The sequence below is a fragment of the Notamacropus eugenii genome, chromosome 3, assembly GCF_028372415.1.
Source record: "Notamacropus eugenii isolate mMacEug1 chromosome 3, mMacEug1.pri_v2, whole genome shotgun sequence".
NCBI classification, from domain to species: domain Eukaryota; kingdom Metazoa; phylum Chordata; class Mammalia; order Diprotodontia; family Macropodidae; genus Notamacropus; species Notamacropus eugenii.
Genome location: NC_092874.1, coordinates 201,869,509 through 201,892,983, shown reverse-complemented (window position 1 = coordinate 201,892,983; position 23,475 = coordinate 201,869,509). Strand labels below are relative to the sequence as shown.

The window sequence follows — 23,475 nt, the reverse complement described above, 5'->3', positions numbered from 1 at the left end:
GGGACTGAGATTGAAGCTCTCTATACCCTTGAAAGGGGAGCTAGAAAACAGAGGGATGGGGCACAAAGATTTCAGGAAAGATAAGATAAAAGTCATCAGAAACAATGGTGGTCTGAGGGTGAGAGTTCAAGAAGATAAGGAGGTTGAAGCTGATGGTCAGTGTGAAGGTGATGTGGTATGGAATCAGGGCTATAGTTCTGCCTCATTCCGAATTAATGTTTCTAGACTCTGACATTGCCACAAAGACCTATGAAAAGAGTAGGTATTGTTAACCTGAAAAATTAATGAAAACCTTGGTGCCTCTAGGCAAAATAAAGAAAGGCTTGTACTATTTGCTTATGTAATTTTTGATAATCAATCCATTGTCTTTTAATAGCTTACCTTTCTCTACATACTCTGTAGAGTCCCATAAAACTTACTAAGCTCCAGAAGTTTGCCTTTGAATACATCCACTAGTTACTAAACTACTAATCACTAAAAGTAGTTCTATATAATTAATATCCTGAACTTCTAAGCTTTGTTTCTCATCACTTTATTTGAAAAGTTTTGCTTTTGAGAGCTATTGTGACCTTCTTATTATTCATACTAGACTTGGAATCTGTGGTGAGTCTTGGCTATCTAAGCATAAACAATAAAGGAACTATACTCTGTCTAGGCAGTTAGTAGAGTTTCAGTGGATCATTTCTTCTAAAGCATATATTACTACAGGAATGGACAAGAATGCTCAGTTACTGCATGTAATATTTTAATATTGCCATATGGAAATATAAGCAATACATAAAATAGTTACAGTGTAGTTTGGTTCCCAATGTTTCTTCAAATCATATATAGGATGCTCCAAAGCCAAGAATTCTAGGAAAGGCACAGTTCAGTTTGCTTAGTCTTCTGCTCCTGTAACTCCTCCTCCTCTGAGTGGATAAAGCAGCAAAGACAATTCAATACCTTTCCTAGATGGTATTTGACTCATGGAAAGTGTCAGCATCATTATGTAAAGACTCAGGAACTCCGTATTCAAAATTAGACTCTTCTTGTCGCAAGATAAGGTATGTGCTTGGGACCGAAGCCCTAACATTGAATGCATTTTTGTTCTCTATCCTACTAATAGCATGGTCCTCCAGGTAGGGCCAACTCTTTGGGCGTTGGCCTTGCTTGCTATCTTGCTTCCTCCTTTCCCTTCGATTCTTCTGATTTTCCATTCAAATGTGCAGTGATCAAGAGGTGTATCCCATATCCTCTTAATCTCTAGGTCCTACTAGACTGTGGTACCTCCTGTTGCTGCTACATCTCATCCCTCCTGCTTGCTTCCTCTGTCACTCCCTATTAGTCCAAGTCTTGTTGCTATGCATAGCAAGGAGGGCAAGACAGAGTGAGAAGAGAGCTACACTGGAAAATTAACCCTTCTTTTTTAGGAAAGTATTTACTTCCTTCTTCTTTCCATAGTTGCAAATTAACTTCCCTCTGAGGCCTCTCATCTCCTCTCTGTTTCCTCTGTTTTACCCATTTCCAGATTATCTTCCTTTCTCTCAATAGCATTGATCCTCACTTTGGTGGCCATGTGTGTCTTCCAGGTCTGTACTCTATGGCTCAGTTTTCTGCTTTTAATTTGTCAGCTCAGGTTAGTTTGGTAACTGTGTAGTAACTCTGCAAAGGCCCCAGTGATATACTTTTGCGTAAATGTTCTGCTAGTTAAAAAAAACAAAATTCTTAAGTATTTTTCAAGGGTTTTCTATTCCTTCTTTCTTGTTTGTCTAAATTTTCCCTCTTATTTCTTCTAAATACAAAGGCAAAGAACACACAGCTCAAAAGTGATGTCCTTGTACATCTTGTTCTGTTTTATTTTTAATCAGAGGTTTCCCAAGAAGTAAGTTGTTGTCGACGTTTACCCCTCCCCCCTGCCAATTTTGCTAAAACCTGGCCGTTTCACTTCCATATTCACTCCTTGTTTAAACTGGCTTGAATAATATACTGACTGGTATGAATCTGAAATGCATTATATTTAACGCATGCTCAAAATTCAGAATATTTCAGACACTAGGTGCTGTGGCCCAATTATGCTTTCAAGTCAAAGATTTCATAATTAACCCATAAAAATGAATTTAAAACATGATGTCCTAATGAAAGGTACAAAGGAATCTAACTCTTCCATTTTTATTTCAGCAATGATCTAAAAAGAGCACCAGATAGAACAATGGCTAAAAAATCCCAGAGGAAATACAATATATTCACTCAGTCGGACACAGAACAACAACCACACCAAAATACTCAGAAGCTACAGATGCTGGAAGATGGATCTTGCCCAAAAAACCAGCATGAGCAAAGGTGAGTAGGCCAGAAACCCACAGCATGGAACACACAGCACTGCCCTAATCAGAAAAACTCCAGGGATCAATATCTATAGAGCCCTGACCGACAAGGCTCCAAAGACACAGAAGCAAAAGTGGAAACTCCAGGGGAAGAGAAGTTGAACACAACAGCCCTCAGGTCAGGGGAAGTCCCAGGAGACACAGAGGAGGCCTTACATGATCAAAAACAGCCAGGGGTAAAAGAAAACCTCTTACTGCTCTGATCAGGGAAATACAACCATAGAGCTCTGAATCTGGGGACATTGAAACCCTCCAGGAACCTATTTATAGACATACTAAGGAAACTGGAAGCCAGCAGTAGAAAGCTAGGGAAGCAAGATCAGGACCAAATAGAGCTTGATTCCATCCAACAGTGTAGGAGAAAATGGGGCGAGGTGCTAAATCTGAAATCAAGATCTGAGGCTAAAGATATGAGTAAACAGAAGAAGATACTAAATACCATGAAGCAATATTACGAGTCTGCATACCCTTTGACCTAGCAATACTGCTACTAGATCTCTATCTCAAAAGAGATTTAAAAAAATAAAAAGGAAAAGGATTTATATGTACAAAAATATTAATAGCAGTGCTTTTCTGGGGGCAAAGAATTGGAAATCAAGGGGATGCCCATTAGCTGGGGAACAGTTGGACAAGGATAATGATGGAATATTATTGTATTAAAAGAAATAATGAGTAGGATGCTTTCATAAAAACCTGGAAAGACTTACATGACCTCATGCAAAGCATAGTGTACTGGGTACAAAGCAACAGCAATATTGTGCAGGGATATGCTGTGAGTGACTTAGCCATACAATGATCCAAGACAATTCTGAAGGACTTAGAAAGAAAAATGCTATTCACCTCCAGAGGAAGAACTGATGGAGTCAAAGCATACCTTTTAAACTTGATTTTTCTTGTGTTTTTTTTAATCAGTGTTTTCTTTTGCAACATGGCTAATGTGGAAATATGTTTTGCATGACTGCACATGAATAATCTACATCAAATTGCTTGCCTTCTCAAAGAGGAAGGAGGGGAAGAAGAGAGAGAGAATTTGGGAATCAGAACTTTATAAAATGAATGTTAAATTTTTTTATATGTGATTAATAAAAAAAAATAAGAGGAAAAAATTGCATACTATGGTTTATGATTGTAGGAGATAAGGTAACTTTGGAATGGTACTTCCAAACTGAGTTGTCTGGAATACAGTATTGTGAACACCAGCTATAGACTTACCTTAAGAAATCCAGCTGTTTCAAAAGTCCTGTCTTTTCCCTCTGCAAATTTTCTGTCACCCGGTATACTTCCCTGGGAAATAGGAAACCACAGAGTTTGTGAGCCACAGTAGGCAAAATGAAAGTGGACGCAGTGAAGAAATCAGACTTCCATATGAGCCCATCCCACAGGGATGTACCATGGATAATGTGCCATAGCAGACGGGATGGGATCTGAGCAAGAGAAAGAGATGCTCTAAACCATTTAGGAGATGACTCAACATACCTTTGTTTATAACTTCTAAAGTGAACTTTATTCTACTCTGACAGAGTTGTTCAACCTTCTTAGGGACCAAGGGTATGCATACCAATCTCTAGTCTGATCTCCCTTTCCTCAAAAATATTAGTAATAGTAGTAATGGTGGTAGTAGGAGCAGTTCTTTTCCTCCTCTTTGTCCCCCTCTCCCTCCCCTTCCTCCTTTTTCATTCTTTCTTTTCTTTTCTTTTAGGTTACGTGCCTATGCATTCTTCACTAAGTCATCTTTCAATAATTGCCTTTGTATTTCCAACAGCTGGCATTGTGCCTGGCACATAAAAGATACTTAAAAATGCTTGTTGAGCTTAGTTCCAGGTGAGAATGGAGAAAACGCTTCTTTCTTCTCTTTCTGGAGTTTGGAAGTATGATTTCTTTTTCTCCTTCATTAAACATTTTTGCCAAAATGTTTCTCTAGTTAACTGCTTTTCCCTTGTAATCTTAGCCTCATTTGCTTTTTATGAAAAATTTTAAAATTTTATGTAATCAAAATTGCATTTTCTCTTTTATAGTCCTCTTTATCCTTTCTTTGGTCAGGAGCTCTCTCCATATTCATAGAGCCAATCCACATTTTTTTTCATTGTCCTTCTAATCTGTTTATGATGTGACCTTTTATCATCCATAAAAGTCATCGATCCATTTGGCATTTATCTATATGATGTCAGATGTTGATCTTCACCTCATTTCTGTTTTCCATTTTTCTGAGCACCTTTTGTTCAATGGTAAGTCTTTATCCCAGTCCCCAGGATCTTTGGTTTTGAAGAACATTAGATTACTGTGTTCACTTGCTTTTGAATATTGTGTTCCTAATCTTTTCCATTAATCAACCTCTATTTTTTAACCAGCAACAAATCATTTAACGATGGCTGTTTTGTAGTGTATTTTGAGATCTGGTACTGACAGGCCCCTTTCCTTTCACTTTTTGTTCTGACATGAATTTTGTTATTTTTTTTCAAGTTCTACAAAGTAATCCTTTAATAGTTTCATCGGTGTGACAATGAATAAGCAAATTAACTTAGGTAGTAGTATAATTATTATTGTTTTGGCTTGGCCTCCCTATAAGCAATCAATATTTTCTCAATTATTTGCGTAGCCTTTATTTCCACAAAGAGTGTTTTATACTTGTATTCATAAAGTTCCTGCATGTGCTTAGGAGATATGGAGATGTGCTCTGACCCCTGCTTCTGGGGTTACTGGAGCTAGAGCTACTGAATCTACTGAAAATGCAGAGAAGAAAGTTCTTACCATCAATGTGCTTGCTACTGTCAATGGATCAAGATTAGAAACTGATATCATTTTATCACTGGAAATGACATTAAAGAGGATTCTTTGTACCCTGGAACCATGGGACTGGTACCTAAAAGCTCCCGTATGTGCTATTTAATTCCATTTGAAGGTGAGCTCCTTGAGATCAAGGTCTGTGCTTAGCACAGTGCTTTGTACCTTGTGTGTGATTAACACATGAGTTTTCATTCATTCATTTATTCATTCATTAATATAAATACAGAATATAACCATCCTCACCCAAGTGGTGTGGATGGTACAGAAGAGGTTCCTTCACCCTCTCTGCAGTAAGGTCAATAGTAGGACATTGGTAAGAAAGCATGTGGTGGCAGAAGGAGAAAGTGATGGAAAGGGGAAAAATCTGTGAATGTAGCTGTAGGATATTCCCTACCAAGCTGATAATAACTTGGTTCCTTTGGAGGTCTCCATGGAGTGAATCTCTCCCTCTCTCTCACTCCCTCCCATAATCCCTCTAGAATTGCCCTCTATCATTATGCAATAATTACAGACTTGATGTGCAGCAGTAACAAACAAATCGAATTCTAGCTTACCTCAGACAATCCTAATTATGTAACAAAACTTCCCTGTATCCTGTAGAGCTAGAAATTCCCAGTGCTTTATTACCATGATATTTAATTTGAACTTGAGTAGATAGCAATATATTTTCCATTATTCAAACTGAGTCCCCAAATACCTGCCCATCTTGAAGATTCTGCTCCGATCTGTATAGTGCTCAGACAGGCTGCTCTAGCCCTATCGACTTTCACCCTCCACCTTTCCTTCTGACTCCTTCCCAAGTCTCCTTTGCCCCCTACTGAGCCCCCTCCCTCCAGAGAGGTTCTGCCTGGAGGATGACATTCTACTAGAAAAGGAATAATTAAAAAAAAAAAAACCTTAAGCCTGGGTCCTCCCAAAAGAGTCTATTTGTGTACCTGCCTGCTGCCTCACTGTCACATTATCCAATGCCCCCTGGCCCATTGGTAGGCACCAAGTCAACAGTTGAAGATGTAAAATATAAAAAGAAAAAAAAAGGAGAGAAACTGACTTTCATTGGTGTCTGCTGGGATAGCTAAACAAATAACCAAAAAGGAAGAGTATATCCATTTATGAGCTATTACTTAAATACATATGTCAAGATCTATAGGAGAAGCGAAGGGGAAGAAAGAGGAGGAGGAGGAGAAAGATTTCTTACTCTCTCATCCCAACTCCTACCTTCACAAATTATCATCTCCAGCATTATCAGATTATAAATTAGTGGAAATCACACTGGATCTTGTCCCAGGTCTCCTATGTGACATTAACCAGTCATTATATCTTCCTGAGAAGTTTCTTGATCTGAGTGTATATAAATAGGGATGACCAGGGAACACCCTGCCCAATTTGATGAGTGCTTCAATCAATATGATGAGATTGAAGGGCATGGATTTAGGTCTTCTGGGTGTTCCCCATGAAGTCTAAGGGTATAGGCATCTTTTGATGATTTTCTAGGGACCTGGGCTGCCTCCAAGATGATTGGTGACTGAGAGTTAAGAGAGACTTAATATAGTTTCTTTTCTTGCTTATTTGTTTCAAAAATGGTAATAAGTAACATTTTATAGTACCAGGAACTGTGATAAGGTTTTTTACAAAATATTATCTCAATTAATTCTCACAACTCTAGGAAGTAAGCGCTATTATTATTCCCCATTTTCAGATGAGGAAACTGAGGTAGAGATTTAAATGACTTGCCCAAGGTCATACAGCTAGCAAGTCTGAGGCTGGATTTGAATGCAGGTCTTCCTGACACCGGGCCTGGAACTCTATCCTCTTGGTCACCTAGCTGCCGCTGAAATGATGTAAATAATCAAATGAACACTTGTCAGGTATCTTGCAGGGAGGATGTGTTTTGGGGTTTGGGATGGATTAGATGGCCCCTGAAACCACCTCCAAATTTGAAATCATGATTATATGTCTTCATTGGATTTTTTTCTATATATATCTTTTGTATGGTTCAGCGTTAAGCATCTTCAGGGCAGGGTCGCGGCTATTTTTGTCTTTGTATTTCAAATACCACTTTTCACCAGGAGTTGTACAGAGCCAGCTTTCTGCTTCTGGCCCTCCCTGTACATGAGTCAATGCAGAGGGGTCTGTCTCTTTAAAATGATCCCCTTGTGTATCATTGAACAGGAAGAGCAAATGATTCAGGGAACCTTGGAAAAACAGCCCACTCCTGGCCCTCTCTTGCTTTGAGCCTTCAGATAGCATCATGTAGCTCTGAGAATTCTCTCACCCCCCATCACCATGACTTTTTCCTAAATGAATCTGATGGTCAGTCTGGGGCTGCCTCTTCTGGTTTTACTCTTTCCAGATCTTAGGTGAATGAGTATTAATTCCAAGATGGCTTCACTGGAGTATTAACTCCTACTTAGATCTCTTTTACAAAATGTTAGAATTAGGAAGGACCTTGGAGCTTATCGAGTTCATTGTGCCTACTCTACAGATAAGGAAGCTGAGGTTAGGAAAGTGTAACTGATTGTCCAAAGGAGTTTATTAGTAGCAGAGCCCAGACTCAAACTCCGATCTTTCTGTCTCCCAGATCCAATATTTTTTCTAGTATTCAGTTCAACAAACATTAAACTTCTATGGGTTACTTGTTGCTCAGTCATTCAGTTGTATCCAACTCTTCATGACCTCATGGACCGCAGCACGCCAGGTGCTTCTGTCCTCCACTCTCTCTCAAAGTCTATCCAAGTTCACATTCATTGTTTCCATGACACTATCTCTCCATCTCATCCTCTGCCATCCCCTTTTCCTTTTGCCTTTCAACCTTTCCCAACATCAGAGTTTTGGCCAATGAGTTCTGTCTTTTCATTATGTGGCCAAAGTATTTAAGTTTTAGCTTCAGGATTTGACCTTCTAATGAAAAGTTAGAATTAATTTCTTTAAGTAATGATTGATTTGATTTCATTGCTTTCTAAGGGACTCTCAAAAGTCTTCTTAAGAACCACAATTTGAAAGCACTCAACTTTCCTTATAGTCCATGTCTCACAGCAATACATTGCTCCTGGAAAAACCATAGCTTTGACTATAAAAACTGAGTACTGAGGGAGCTAGTCTCTGAAACAGGGAGTTTATGAAAGAATAAAGAAATGATACATGTATGTCTCACATGTCTCCTCCCCTCCCATCACACTGCCACCATCCTAATTTAGATCCTCTTTATTTCCTGCCTACACCATTATAACAGTGGTCTCCCTCATCTCCCTTCCTTCATTCTCTTCCTTCTCTGATCCATCTCTCTGCAGCCACCAGTGCCCAGGGATGACTCTTCTATTCCTCTGCTTTAAAAGCCAGAGAGGCTGCCCAGGTACTCACTGACTGATCGTCTTGTGGAAATACAGGCTGCAGGTGAGTGAGGGAGGTCGGAGTTAGGGAAGGCTCTTTGCATCATAGATTTAGATTTTAGAACCATAGAAAGAGACATTTTACAGATGAGGGCACTGAGGCCAGAGGAGGTAAAATAATTTGTCTAAGATCACACAGCTAGTTAGTGGCAGAACCAGTCCTATGTGAGTCAGGATTTTCCTGACTCTGAATCCAATGCTCATTTTACCACACTATACTGCCTGCCTTTCTCATATAAAGGCAAAGATCTGTTTTCTGAATCTAAGATTACATGTTAGGAATTCAGAACCTCCACAGCAAAGCTGGGGCTATACCTTCCTTCCATCTCCTGACTCTTATTCGAGTTTCTTTCCAGCTTTTCATACTGCCTTGAGCTAAGGCCAGGGGTGAACTGGTAAGGGTTTAATAATAGCTGTAGGATATACAGTTATTCCTTCCATATTGAGACTTTCCCCATCTTGTTTTTGATATATTGTGATCAGTATAAGAAATTAAAGGAGAATTTTTGGGGGGAGTTTTGCAGAAGCAGCTGACATGTAAAAGCCAGCAGACAACACAGAAAAAGTTTAGAAACTCAGAAATGCATAAAATATATGCATAGTATTGTATAATATCAATTCACATTTCACAATAATGTACTGTAAACATCCCATAAAAGAAAAAGAAAAAAATTCAGATTTCTCCTCTGGTACAAAGAGAGGGCCAAAAAATTTTACGCGGATTTTCCAGATTGCGAAGGCATTACACTCCTATCCCCCATAATATGGAAAGGATCACTATATTTTTAAGTGTAACCCACATTATTAACATTTTTCCCATCACTTCCTTAGGTCTAGACTGTAGACCAGGGATGGGGAACCTGCAGCCTCAAGGCCACATGTAGCCCTCTAGGTTCTCAAGTGGTACCTTCTGACTAAACCCAAACATCACAGAACAAATCTCCTTAATAAAAGAATTTGTTCTGTAAAATTTGGACTCAGTCAAAAGGCCACACTCAAGGACCTAGAAGGCCACATGGGGTCTGAGGCTGTAGGTTCCCTACCCCTGCACTAGACAATCAAAAGAACAAGAAATAAAGCCCTGTTTGGTAGCATTTGCTGATTACTGAGGTACAAATGTTCCCACTGAATTTAACAATCAGCTCTCCCTTTGAATTTAACAATGTGGATGGGCTCCAGCAGACCCCTGGCTTAAGGCTTTATGTCTTCAAGGAGGTAAAACATTAATTCATGAATCTCCATTAACACTAGATCAATTCTTTGATCAGATAATGAGTTACAACCTTGGAAGGCAGGAAGAAGGACCTCCATTCCAGAAGATACAAGATGGGTAACTTTTGATAGAAGTATAGGTGAAAGGTGGACCTGGCATGGGAGATGTCATCCGAGGTCAGGTGACATGATTTACCCGTTAGCTCACCACTCACATCTCCTTTTCCTCCTGCAGTTTGCAGGACTCTTCCTGTAGGCTCTCCAGCTGCAGCTGAGCATACTGGAGCTCGCTCAGTGTCTGCTCCAATTCCTTGGCCAGTTCCTGGTTGGTGAGTTTAAGTTTAGTGTTCTCTGCTTTGGCTTCATGCTTATCATGGTTGAGGGCCGTGAACTGACCTTCCAGCTAGAAAGGAGTAACAGAAGTCAAGAGAAAAAGACAAGTCAGTCAGACCCTCCTCAGTCCCCCAAAACAGGACATTCTGAGGCCTTCCCCTCTCCCTTTGTGACTTGATCAGATTATTCTATGCCCTCTTTTACATCCATATCTTCATGTAGGAAAGAGATTCTTTCATCTATTCCCTTGTGATTAGGAAAGACATGAATAAATTAGCCTAGGCAGATCTATTCAATCTGCAGAAAAGGGAATTCTCTATCCTTCAATCATGAAAGGATACTTTTTCAAGGGCCAAACTTAAAATCTGCTGGCACTGAGGCAGAGAACACTGAGAAGTCATTTTTCACAAAACTACCCTCCTTAGATCTGAGTGGTAGTATCAAATCCTTTTCCTTAGCCTTCTGTTCTTTAAATTAAGTAATCCCAGTGACTTTCATCTTGAGGAGCCCAGTATGGTAACCAAAAAGCATTCTGCTTAGGAAGCAGCCCTAACAACAGCTCAATGAAAGAACATTTAAAGAGAGGCATCATGGATTTAGTAATGGATTTAGAGTTCAAGGACCTAGATTTGGAACCTAGTCCTGCACCTTATCACCTATGTAACCTTGGGTAAATCCTTTCACCGCCCCCCATCCCCCGGACCTTAGTTTCCACATCTAGAAAATGAGAGATTTAGACTAAAAATCCTGAGATCCTTTCTGGCTCTTTGTAATCCTACCTGAGTGATCTGGGGCAAGCCACTGCTGCCTCTTTGTCTGCCATTTTCCTTATCAAATGAAGGAGTTGAACTAGTCAGGAGGGGGGAACCTGGACCTTTGAGGCCACATGTGACCTGATAGATCCTTAAGTTGGCCTTTTTACGGAATCCAAACTAAAGGCTGCACTTAAGGACCTAGAAGGCCACATGTAGCCTCAAGGTCACAGGTTCTCCACCCCTGGACTAGGTCTTTAGATCTAAATGCTATGATCCTTTTTCATCTATCCTGAAATCACTTGCAGTGGTCAGAGAAAAAAACCCCACTGAACTTAGATAACAATACTAGTGAAGATCATAGCCATATAATACCTGAAGTTTTCCCAAAAGCAACCCTATGATGTTGAGAAAGTATTTTTGCCTTCATTTTACAATTGAAACCAATGATGAAAAAAGGTAAGTGACTTTTTCTAGAATCTCACAGCCACTGAGTGCTAGATCTGGGACTCAAACAGCCCTCCTTCCCTTAAATCCAATTCACTTGGATGTCATGGCATCATATCCCTGATATCATGGTCCTTGTCAAGAACAAAGGACAAATGAGAGTGACCACAAGTCCAGGGCTTTTGACTCTTAGAACGCTGACCTTTTCATTATGTCCCTCTGCTGGCTTCCAATCCCAGCCCTGTCACTCACCAGCCATGTGACCTTTGGATGAAGATTTCCATCTGGGTTGTCTCCTCCATTAAAGTGCGAGCTCCTTGAGAGCAGGACTGAGAATTTTCTATTTCTACCTCCAGCACTCAGCACAGCGCTTTGCAGGTAGTAAAGTATTTCAATAATGCTTCATTCATTTATTCAAATCACCTCACTTTCTAATATAGAAAATGCAGTGTAAAATAGCCTGAATACCATTTTTTCTACCTCCTTTCCAGGGTGGTGGAAAGGACTTTGTAAGCAGTAAGGTACCACAGAAATGTCACTTCTCTCCACCAATAGACTATCTCTGTATCTCTTCAATCCTTTTACTAGACAAAGAATTATACCCTTAAAATATATTATAAAAAATTGGTGTAATTAATGCAACTGGTGGAATAGAGAGAAGGATGAGAATAACAAGGAGTTCTAGAAGATTCCTCAGGGGTTCTTGGGTAATTAGGCAAGCATCTAGTAATTAAACAGAATTGCCATCATTCATTTCAGAGATAAATCTAATTGGCAAAAACTTCATGTATAATAGGGATAAAGAAGAGAGAAAAAAGGAAATAGCCCCAGACCATGACAAAGAGCAAGCTGCCCTTTCCATAAGCATTTATTAACACTTGACTTTATCCTCTCCCTCAGCCCTTATTTCTAAATGGTTGCTAAGTCACGTTGTTTCTGCTCAGACAGTATCTGTCCCCTCCTCTCTTCTCATACCATAAGCACCTGGATGGCTGCAGCAAGATGTGTGTTCGTCCTTTGTTGCCGAAGAAGACCATGCCACCAGAGAAATAATGATATGACTTGCACTTGACTTTGTTCTGAGTGAGGGAGGGCTGTGCAGGTCACCAGCCTCACTTCTCCCTCCAGAGTCATCTGAATCCAGTGACCAGATATTCATCAGGATGACTGAAGATGACCCAGGATGAGGCAATGGGGTTAAGTGACTTGCCCAAGGACTCACAGCTAGTGAGTGTCAAGTGTCTGAGGTGAGATTTGAACTCAGGTCCTCCTGACTCCTGCACTGGTACTCTATCTGCTGCACCACCTAGCCACCCTCTATGGCTGCAGCAACCTCCTGATTGGTTCCCCAGACTTCAGTCCCATCTTCCACCCAGCTGCCATACTAATATTCCCAAAGCCCAGATCTCACAGTGTCATTCCATTGCTCAAGAAGAGGCAGTTAACTTACTCTTATCTCTGAGAGAAAATGCAAACTATTTGGCTTGGCTTCTAAATCTCTTCACAATCTGACCCTGGCCTCCTTTCTGGGCTTTTGGCATGTCAATCAACTTCATGCACTCTCCCTAGAAGTCAGATGTGTTCACGTGCTGTTCACTGCATATATTTTTAATTTTATTTTATTTTTAATTTATGGAATAAAACAAGCATTTGTATAACACAGTACAATAAAAAAGATGATTGCACAGAAAACTGCAAATCTATCGGTTTCTATTCCTTTAAATATATAATAAAGTTATTATGTAAATTTCTTTTTTCCTTTTCTTTCTTTTCTCCCTCCTGCCCTAGAGATAGCTACCATTAGACACAAAGGGTGTGTGTTTGTGTGTGTGTGTGAAATCATTCTATGCATACTTCTCTTTATCAGTTCTTTCTCTGGATACACATATCATCTTTTTTCACATGTTCTTTGTAGTTAATTTGGGTATTTATAATAATCAAAATGACTTATTTGTCAAAGTTATTCTTAAAACAATATTGCTATGACTGGAAACAACATTCTTTTGGTTCTGGTCATTTCACTCTTCATTATTTCATGTAAGTCTATGTTTTCGTAAAATCATAGAGCTCATTTTCTTACAGTACAGCAGTATTCCATCACGATCATGTATCACAACTTTTTCAACGCACATAACATTCCATCACCTGTCTCAGGGCCTTGAGAGCAACTCTGCCACATACCTGAAATGTTCTGCCATCTCCCCTTGCAATCTCTGGCTTCCTTACAAATTCAAATGAACTGCAAAAGACATAGGAAGAAAGAAGCTATCTGCTTCTGGAGAAAGAACTGATAAATATATCAATACGTATATGTGTGTGTATATATAACTGGTACGTATAAAAATATACAGAACTGATAAATATAAACATCCATGGATACATGTATATATACACACATATATACATACATACATATGTATATATGTAAATGGTGGCCATCTCTGAGGTAGGGACGGGAGGGAAGAAAAAAAAGAAATTTACATGATAACTTTGTTGTATATTTAAAAAGAATAGCAAGTTATACATAGTAAATTTGCAGTTTCATGTGCAATTATCTTTTTATTATACTATATTATGGAAATGCTTATTTTATTCCACAAATTAAAAATAAAATACATTTTAAAAAATGTTCTGCTCAAGGGCAACCTCCTTCAGGAAGCTAATCCCAATCGCCTCAGGTTGCTCCTGCTCTTCTCCCTTGAAATGACTTTGTACATATTTTCTATTAACATTTTTGGTGTCCATGGTCTCTCCTTCCACTACCTTCAATAAGAGAATAAGATAACAGAGGCTGCTTTGTTTCTGCATCTCAATACATAGCACGCTGCCTGCACATGGTAAGCACAAAATTACTTATTCAAAGAAACATTTATTAAGCCCCTGCTATATGCCAGGTACTATGCTTTGTCCTGAAAACCCAAAGATAAAGATGAAATAGTTGTTGTGGTAGCAGAGTAGTAGGTGAGACCATGTAGGCATCAGGATACCCACATCATCCTGCTATAGTCAGATGTAGGAACTGGGCCCAAAGCCTTGCTCTCCCACTATGTATGACCTTGGGAACTCTCTGGGCCTCATTTTCCTCATCTATAAAATGAGGAGGGTTAGATGAAATGATCCACTTCGTGCTCTGACTCCATACTCTCTGACTTCACATCAGTCAAACCGAGACCTGTTGAAGACCTTAGCTTGAAAAGATAGAGGTAGAGCCAAGATGGCAGAGTAAAAGCAGGGACTCCCCTGAGCTCTCCCCCAAACCCTTCTAAATAGCTTTAAAAAATGACTCTAAACAAATTCTAGAGCTTCAGAACCCACAAAAAGATGGAGGGAAACAAATTTCCAGCCCAAGACAACTTGGAAGGTGGGCAGGAAAGGTTTGCTACACCAGATGGAGAGAGGAGTGCAGACCAGGTCCCAGCAAACCCAGAGAAGGCCTCAGGGCCACAGAATCATTGGCAGCAGTGGTGGTTTCCAGATCTCTCAGACCATAGATGCCAACGACAACTTAGGTCAGCAGGAAAGGTCTGTCTCACCTGGGTAAGAGTGGAGCTCAGTCCACCACAAGGCCTTGCCAGCACTGTCCTGACCCTAGCAAACTTGGAGCAGGCCTTGGGAGTAACTGAATCTGCAGTGGCAGTGGATGCTTTTGGAGCTCTCAGCCCACAGATGATAAGGGGGTTCAACAACTGGTCAGAAGGAGATTACAGAGATCTTTCTGCTAGCAGTGAAAAGGCCAAGGTCTCCCACTGCATCAGGGCCATCTCCAGACATCCTGATCTATATCTTGCCACTGTATCCAGATGGCTCTGGAAAGGAAAGAGGCTCGTACACAGTCCTCCCTCACTTAAATTCAATTCACTTGCATGTCACAGCATCACCTCCCTGATGTCATGGTCCTCTTTGAGAACGAAGGACAAAGAACCACACAAGTAAGTGCTTACTATATAAACATAAACACACACACATACACACACACACACACACACACACACACACACACACACACACACACACATACACACACACACACCAGGTACTGTACTAAGTGCTGAGGAAACAACCCAAACAGTCCCCTTTCTCTAAATTTTGTGATCCGAATCCATTCTGCCTCTGACCTGGACACCAGCTGCACAATCCTTTCCCTGAGAGCCCCAAACACCAGCCTGCTCCTGCACTGGAAAGGCTTTCCAAGGAGATTGGATGGTTCCACTAAAAATAGCTTCCCACTATTCAAATTGAAACACAAACAGATTGTGTCTGGGTCTGTCCATGGTAGAAATGTTTCCAATCGTATATAAGGCAAATTAGGCAGTTGGACAACATCTTTCTCCCCTGAACCTTCCCTGTCCTCTCACCCCATCTGTGCCTTTGCTCAGACTGACCCCCTAAAATGACCTTTCTCCTTCTCTTTGACTACTAAATTCCAACCCATCCTTTAAAGTTTAACTCAGATGAACCTTTTCCCAGGAAGCCTCTGTGGCTCCTCAAATCTGTTGCAGTTTCCTTCCTTCATGTGGCACTGTGCTTCTTTCAGATGTCCTTTTCTATGGAATATTAGCTATTTTAGCTATCTTTCTTGGCATCTCACTTCTGTCACCAGCTAGAAAATAAGTATTATAAGGGAAGCAAACATGGCATATACATTTTTTTTAATCTCCCTCACTGCCTAGCACTGGGTTCTGCAGATAGTAGGTATTTAACAATTCCTTTGTCTTCTTCTGCCCTGAGGCTTAGGACAAAAGATGAAGATGCAGAAAATACATTTTCCCTGATTCAAAGCATCATAGAATTTAGAGCCAGAAGCAGGGCCATGCTGGAGCTAGCTGGTATTAGCTTGCAAGAGCCAACTGTTAAATTTTTGGTAGGACCATTTACATCTCAGAAATTGGCAAGTGTTAAAATTAGGACTCACATTTTTTGTTGACTATCTCGACTTAAGAAAGTGATAGAGAAAACGTTGAATGGAGATTAAACTTAAAAACTCCCCTCCCCCTCACTGGTTATTAAATATATACCAGCACACTATTGGCTATAATAGGTCATCTAGTCCAACCCCCTAATTTTCCAAAGGAGATATCTGAGGCCAGAGCAACGAAGTGACTAACCCAAGGTGTTTACAACTGGTGAGTCAGCACTTACGCCTACACTGATTCAACATTCAGAACTTTGTTCTATTAGTGTCACATGTGGACAGTGAGCTACTGTTAATTATTGTCCTGCAAAAATAATTTTACTTAGGACTTTATGGAGCTTATTTTTATCCTTACTACAATTCTGGTAGTTCAATCTTCTACATGTTATTTTCCCCATTTTACAGATGAAGAAACGTGGGCTCAAAGATGTTAAGGAACTTGTCTACTCTTTGTCCGTGCTCCCACAACGAGCACTTAGGCATGGCAGGCATGGACCCCAAGCCTTCTGCCTCCCAGTCTAGTGCTCTTTCTACAGCTTTCTGTATACAAAAGGCACTTCCTTGAAAAATAAAAATGAGCATTTTTATCATGCTTTAAGATTTACAAAATGCTTTCCTCTCAACCCTCTTGGGAGGTAAATAGTCCCAGAACTGGCACTATTCCACAGGCAGCATACATTGTGAACTGAGGGCCTGCTATGAGTCTAAGGCCTTTCTCTGATGCCTTCTAGTTCTGGGACCATGGGCACATCACCTGGCATCTGAGAGCCCCAGGCAACTCTGAGACTGGAAATTTCAGATGAGCGGCCTAGCTCTTTGGGTGGAGGAAGTTTCTGTATCAGAAATTTCCTATACTGGTATATCTATAGCTATATCTACATCTACATCTAGCTCTACATACACAAAAAGTATTTAATAAATGTAAGTGATGATGCCCTTCTATTCCTCTGCCTAGACATTTGGAATAAAAGACGAAGACCTAGAGAAGAACTTTGGTCTAACTTACATATAACATACATACATATACACATACATGTATATGTGTTATCATTCAGTTGTGTCCAACTCTACATTGGGCTTTCTTGGCAAAGATAATGGAGTGGTTTGCCATTTACTTCTCCAGTGTGTCTCCATTTTACAGACGAGGAATTGGACAAATAGGGATTAAGTGACTTGCTCAGGGTCACACAGACTAATAAGTGTCTGAGACCAGATTTGAATTTAGATCTTCCTGACTCCAAGCCCTGTGCTCTATCTACTGCATACCTACCTGTCCCATATGTGTATATATCTATGTCTATGTGTCTGTATGTATATGTGTATGTGTGTATATATGTATGTATATGTATATACACACATGTGTGTATACATACACACCTACATGCATATATTTATATTATACATACACACATTGCTTTTATATTCTGTGACATATATAGTATCTGTGTCTATATACACATATATAAAAATAGACATTCATATTTACATATGATCTGCATTTTATAGATATAAATTGAGCTTAGAGATGTTGAGTGACTTGTTCTAGATAACACAGATAATAATAAAGTTAGGACTTGAAGTTTCATCTCTCGATTTCAAGTAATAATAGTAACTAAGATTTACATCGCATGCACTATATACCAGGCATTGATTTAAGTACTTTACAAATACTATCTCATTTGATCCTCACAACAATCCTGGAAGGTAGGTTCATTATTAATATCATTTTACAGATGAGGAAACTGAGGTAAAGAGGTTTGTTTTGTTTTGTTTTTTAAGTGACTTGCCCAGGGTTACACAGCTAGTAGGTGTCTGAGGCTAGAGTTGAACTCAGGTCTTCTTGACTCCAGGCCCAACTCAATGTTCTATCCACTGCACTACCTAAGCCTCTAAGTCTAGTGGTTTTTCTATTATATCTTGCTGCCAAATTGGCTTCTGAATGTTTTCTCACAGACTAGAAATAAACATCCATCCTTAACAGAATAACCAAATAGAATCAGGAAGTGCCTTGTTGATCATGTAACTCAATCTTTACATGTTATTTAAAACTCATGTTATTAAGTAGGTTTGCCAAGGACACACAGTAAGGAGCAGAATGTGGACTCAAACACAGTTCTTTTGCCTCTAAAAGTTAGTGCTTTTATCACTCTTCCATGTTTATTTCTCTGGGTCATAGGGAACTTTCGATAAGGCTCTCTGTGGTACTCCTTGACCAAATATCAAACACTAGAAACTTTGGTCTAAGTAACTTACTTTCCACAAAAAAATGTTTTTTCTTTAAATAGTCTTAATATATAGCTTCTTCTGAAACTCAGAATTACAGATTATACTTAGAAAGTATATCACATTTCTTTTATAATCAATATTGACAAACACAAACATTTCTCACATACAAAGAAAAGAAACTGTGAATCTCTTTTACATACAGCTTGGATTTTAAGTGTGTGTGTGTGTGTGTGTGTGTGTGTGTGTGTGTGTGTGTGTGTGTGTGTGTGTGTGTGTGTGTGTAAAATTTAATAGAGCATACCAACACTTCCCAGCTTTTCTGTTTCCGCTTCCAAACGCCTTTCTGCTCTCTTCTGCGTTTTTCATTGATACTCATTTTTTCCTTTTGTTCTTTCTTGGCTACCCACTTGGGTACCCACCTAAGGTTACCCACTTCTCTCCCTGTACATTCCTCTCCTCCCCCAAAATAAATAAAAAACTTTCCCTTATAACAAATGAGTATAATCAAACAAAATCAATTCACTTATTGGATATGTCTGACAGTATATGTCTCATTTTGCAATTCTTTGCCAAGAGGTGGGAAGTATGCTTTATTATCAATCTTTTGGATATATGATTGTTGATCACATTAATCATAGTTTTCAAAGTTTATTTTTAAAATGGTATATTCATTGTATAAATTATCCAAATTTTGTTTTTTTTGCTGTGAATAAGTTCCTTTAAGTCTTCTCAGATTTCTCTAAATACATATCTTTCATAATTTCTTATCATACGGTATACTTATGCCATAAGTTGCTCAACTATTCTTTAACTGATGGACACTAATTTTGTTTTTAGTTCTTTGCTATAAGAAAACGTATTACTAAAAATATTTTTGAATATGTATCTTTTCCCTCTATCTTTGACCTTTTGGGGATCAATGTGTGATAGTGCTATCACTGAGTCAAAGGGCATGCAGAGTTCAAAGACTTTTGGGGTATATTCCCAATTACTTTTAGGAATGGTTAGAGTGATTCACAATTCTACCACTTTCATCATCAGTTCTTAATATTTTCCAGGCACTGTGCCAAGTGTCAAATATACAAAGAAAGAGGGGGAATGATCCCTGCCCCTAGAAAATTCATATTCTAATGAGGGAGACAAGATGCAAACAACTATGTACGTATAAAATACATGTAATATAAATAGAAGATAACTTCAGATATCTTTTCATGGGGGAAGGGGATTTAAGTTGAGTTTTGAAGGTGTGTGTGTTTGTCCTTCATTGCCAAAGAAGACCACGCCATCAGAGAAATGATGACATGACATGCACTTGACTTTGTTTTACGTGAGGGAGGGCTGCGCAGGTCACCAGCCTCACTTCTCCTCCAGAGTCATCTGGATCCAGTGACCAGATATTCATCAGGATGACTGGAGATGACCCAGGATGAGGCAGTTGGGGTTAAGTGACTTGCCCAAGGTCACACAGCTAGTGAGTGTCAAGTGTCTGAGGTGAGATTTGAACTCAGGTCCTCCTGACTCCTGCACTGGTGCTCTATCCACTGCACCACCTAGCTGCCCTTGAGTCTTGAAGGAGACTCAGGAGGAAGGAGAGCATTACAGCAATGGGGAACAATCACTGAAAATACATGGAGTTGGGAAATGAGGCATTATATGTAAGGAATAGAAGGCCAGTTTAGAGTACACAGAGTGAAGTATAAGAACATTGGAAAGGTAGGAAGGGGACTAGGTGGTAAAGGGTTTTAAAAGCTAAGCAGAGGATTTTATATTTGGTTCTGGTGGTGATATGGAGCTACTGGGATTTATTGAATAGATAACATGGTGAAACTTGGGCATTGGGAAAGTTGGTTAGGCAGCTGATTGGAGAGTAACTAAGTCCTTGGGTGCAGCCTTTTGGTTGAATCCAAGTTTTACAGAACCAATGTTTTTATTAAGAGAATTTGTTCTGTGAAGTTTGGATTCAGTCAAAGAACAGCACTTGAGGACCTAGAAGGCCACATTTGGCCTCAAGGCCACAGGTTCCCCACCCCTGACCTGGATGAAATCTAGCAAAGGAGCCTGAGAAAAAGAAGAGATTCGGGAGAGAGCCTTGACATGAAAATCTAGAGAGAAAAGAGTATTTAAAAGAAGGGAGTGATGGATAATGTCAAAGGCTACAGAGAGGACAAAAAAGGATGAGGACTGAGAAAAGTCCGTTTCATTTGGCAATTAAATGATCATTAGTAACTTTGGAAATACAGCTTCAGTTGAATGATGAGATCAGAAGCCAATGCCACTATTCCTAGGGTTCTCTAAGTAAAACATAGATATTGCTTACCATATTCCGGATAGGTCCATTTGTTCCTAAATGTTTTAATGTTTTTAATGATATACGATATATTTTATTCAAAGTCTTTTCTATATCTTAATAGAGGCACATGATTTTTATTATTAACGTTGTTTATTATTTTTATCAGGATTAACTGACTTTTAAGAATCTTACACCTTGAAGAAGGTATAGCAGTCTCAAAGGTCAACTGAACTTGGCTATAGTCTCCACCAGAAAAACTGATTGCTAGCTATAGTCACTCTGTATTTTTCCTCCACGGTCTTTCAGACATCTTTCTTACAAAGCGTAGAGGGATGTGTTTAAAAAAATATAGAAATTTCTATGTGTAAATTTAGGGAAATGACCTAGGGTATGGATTCCCTATTCTGCAAAATCTTCTAGGAAAGCTGGAAATCAGATTGGAAGAAATTAGATTTAGACTAACAACTTACATGCTATATCAAAATAAGTTCCTAACATGGACCCATGAGCTAAATACAAAAGGTTGTATCATAAACAAATTAGAAAAGGAAAGGAGATAGTTTTACAACTATGGCTACAGGGAGAATTCTTAACTAAAGATGAGATCAGAGATGACCAGAAAAGGTAATATGGACAACTCCAATCATATACAATTAAAAACCTTTTACATAAGCATTAACAGAGTTAAAGGAAGCAGGGAAACATTTAATTGGAGAGAAAAATCTCTCTGATAAAGATTTGATATCCAAGATATAAAGGGAAAATAATTTTTTTATCCTTGCTGTCCTTTCTGTAGCCTTCGCCACTGTCCATCACCCTCTTCTCTTGGATGCCCTCATCTCTCTAAACTTTCATGACATTGCTCTGTCCTGGATCTCTTTCTACCTGGAATGACTACTGCTTCTCAGTCCCCTTTGCTGGATCTTCATCCAGATCATGCCCACTAACTGTGGATGTCCCTCAAAGATCTGTTCTTTGTTTACTTCTCTTCTCCTTCTATACTCTCTCATGTGGTGAGATGAGATCTTGTCAGATCCTATGGATTCAACTACTCTTTTCCAGCATCCAGTCAAGTGCCCATTAGACATCTCAAACTGATTGAGAAGACTTATATGACCCCTGTATACAAATATACAAGCATAGGAGCTATTCCCCAACAGATAAGAAGTCAAACAAAAAGAAGAAATGCAAGTTACAAACAATTAGATTTTTAAAAATGTTCCAAGCCACTAATACTGAATGAAATGGAAATTAAAGCAATTCTACACATCAGATTGGCAAAGATAACAAAAAAAGAAAATGGTGATTTTTGGTGGGGTTGTGTGAGAGAACAAACACTAATGTATAATAGGTAAAAATGTGAATTATTCCAACCATTCTTGAAAGAAATTTGGAACTAAACTCCCAGAGTCTGTAAAGTGTATATCTCATGGTAATATCCCTATTTGACATATACCACAAATAAGTCAAAGACAGAGAAAAAGGACATTCAGTAACAAAAATATTTATAACAGCACTTTTTGTGTTCACCAAGAAATGGAAACAAAGGGGGTGTCCATCAATTAAGGAAGGGCCAAATAACACATGATATAAAAATGTAATGGCATTTTATTTCATTGTAAGAAATGATGGCTGTGACCAGTTTTGAGAAATCTGGAAACATCTTTGTGAGCTGTTAAAGAGTGAATTAAGCAGAACCAGAATAATTTACATGATGACCACAATAATGTATGTTGAAACAACCCTGAAATACTACAGAACAGTTCAATACAGTCAACAATCATGACTTCAAAGAACTGTTGATAAAGAATTGCAGCCATCTCTTGGCACAGAGATGCTGGACCAGAGTTATAGAATGAAACATGAATTTTCACCCATGGGCAATGTGTTGCCTTGCTTTGCTTAACTTTTTGTTGTTATTTGGTCATTTTTCAATTGTGTCTGACTCTTTGTGACCACATTGGAGGTTTTCTTGGCAGAGATACTAGAGTGACTTGCCATTCCTTCTCCAGCTCATTTTACAGATGAGGAAACTGAAGCAAAGAGGGTTAAATGACTTGCCCAGGGTCACATAGCTGCTTACTGTTTGAGTTCAGATTTGTACTCAGGAATAGAAGTCTTCCTGACCCCAGGCCCAGTGTTCTAGCCACCATACCATCTAGCTATGTAACTATAATATACTAATTTGTAATAAGAGAAGGCTTCTATGGATCAGGGGGAGTAGGGAGTGATAGGGATGGCAAAGAGAGTATTAGTAACATTTTTAAAAAGAGAAGAAAAAAAAATAAATCCATAAGGAGATGCAAAGAGTGTAATTCTGCTACCACTAATGTGTTGTTTTATATGATTTCTATAATAGAGAAGAGTCTTTTCTACTAAATTTATTATAAAAAGTATATAACAGAAATAATATATTAATAAAAGTTATATAACAGAAATTCACAATATCATATACAACCCTCATCTGTTCTTTAGACAGTAAAATATTCATGCTTATTAATGATTGTTAAGTTGGAAAGAAAAAAGAAAAAAATTAAATGGGAAAAAAAGGATAATGCCTAATAAACATCTCATGGAAGATCTAGAACAATTTTCCTAAGTTCTGCTCCTGGAATTGGAGAATTAGTGTTCACTTGGTTACCTGTGATTTCGAAGATTTTCACTTTGACAGCTAAATGGAATCTTCCAGAATTTTTTTTTTAACTTAAGTGCTTGGCCCAGAGAAAAGGAGAGAGGTAGAAGAGTGTAATAGAATGATGTGTGTGTTATT

The 23,475-nt window shown here is 39.0% G+C and overlaps 1 protein-coding gene across 2 annotated transcripts in view; it reads right to left on the bottom strand.

Moving 5' to 3' along the window:
- CRACR2A (calcium release activated channel regulator 2A) overlaps nucleotides 1-23,475 on the bottom strand; it is a 222,323-nt gene that overhangs the window by 65,878 nt on the left and 132,970 nt on the right. For both annotated transcript variants that reach the window (XM_072654002.1, XM_072654003.1), the window contains 2 exons: nucleotides 9,961-10,148; nucleotides 3,576-3,647 (listed from right to left, as the gene is read on the bottom strand). In XM_072654002.1, coding sequence (XP_072510103.1) covers nucleotides 3,576-3,647; nucleotides 9,961-10,148 — 260 coding nt within the window. The remainder of the gene's footprint in view (nucleotides 1-3,575; nucleotides 3,648-9,960; nucleotides 10,149-23,475) is intronic.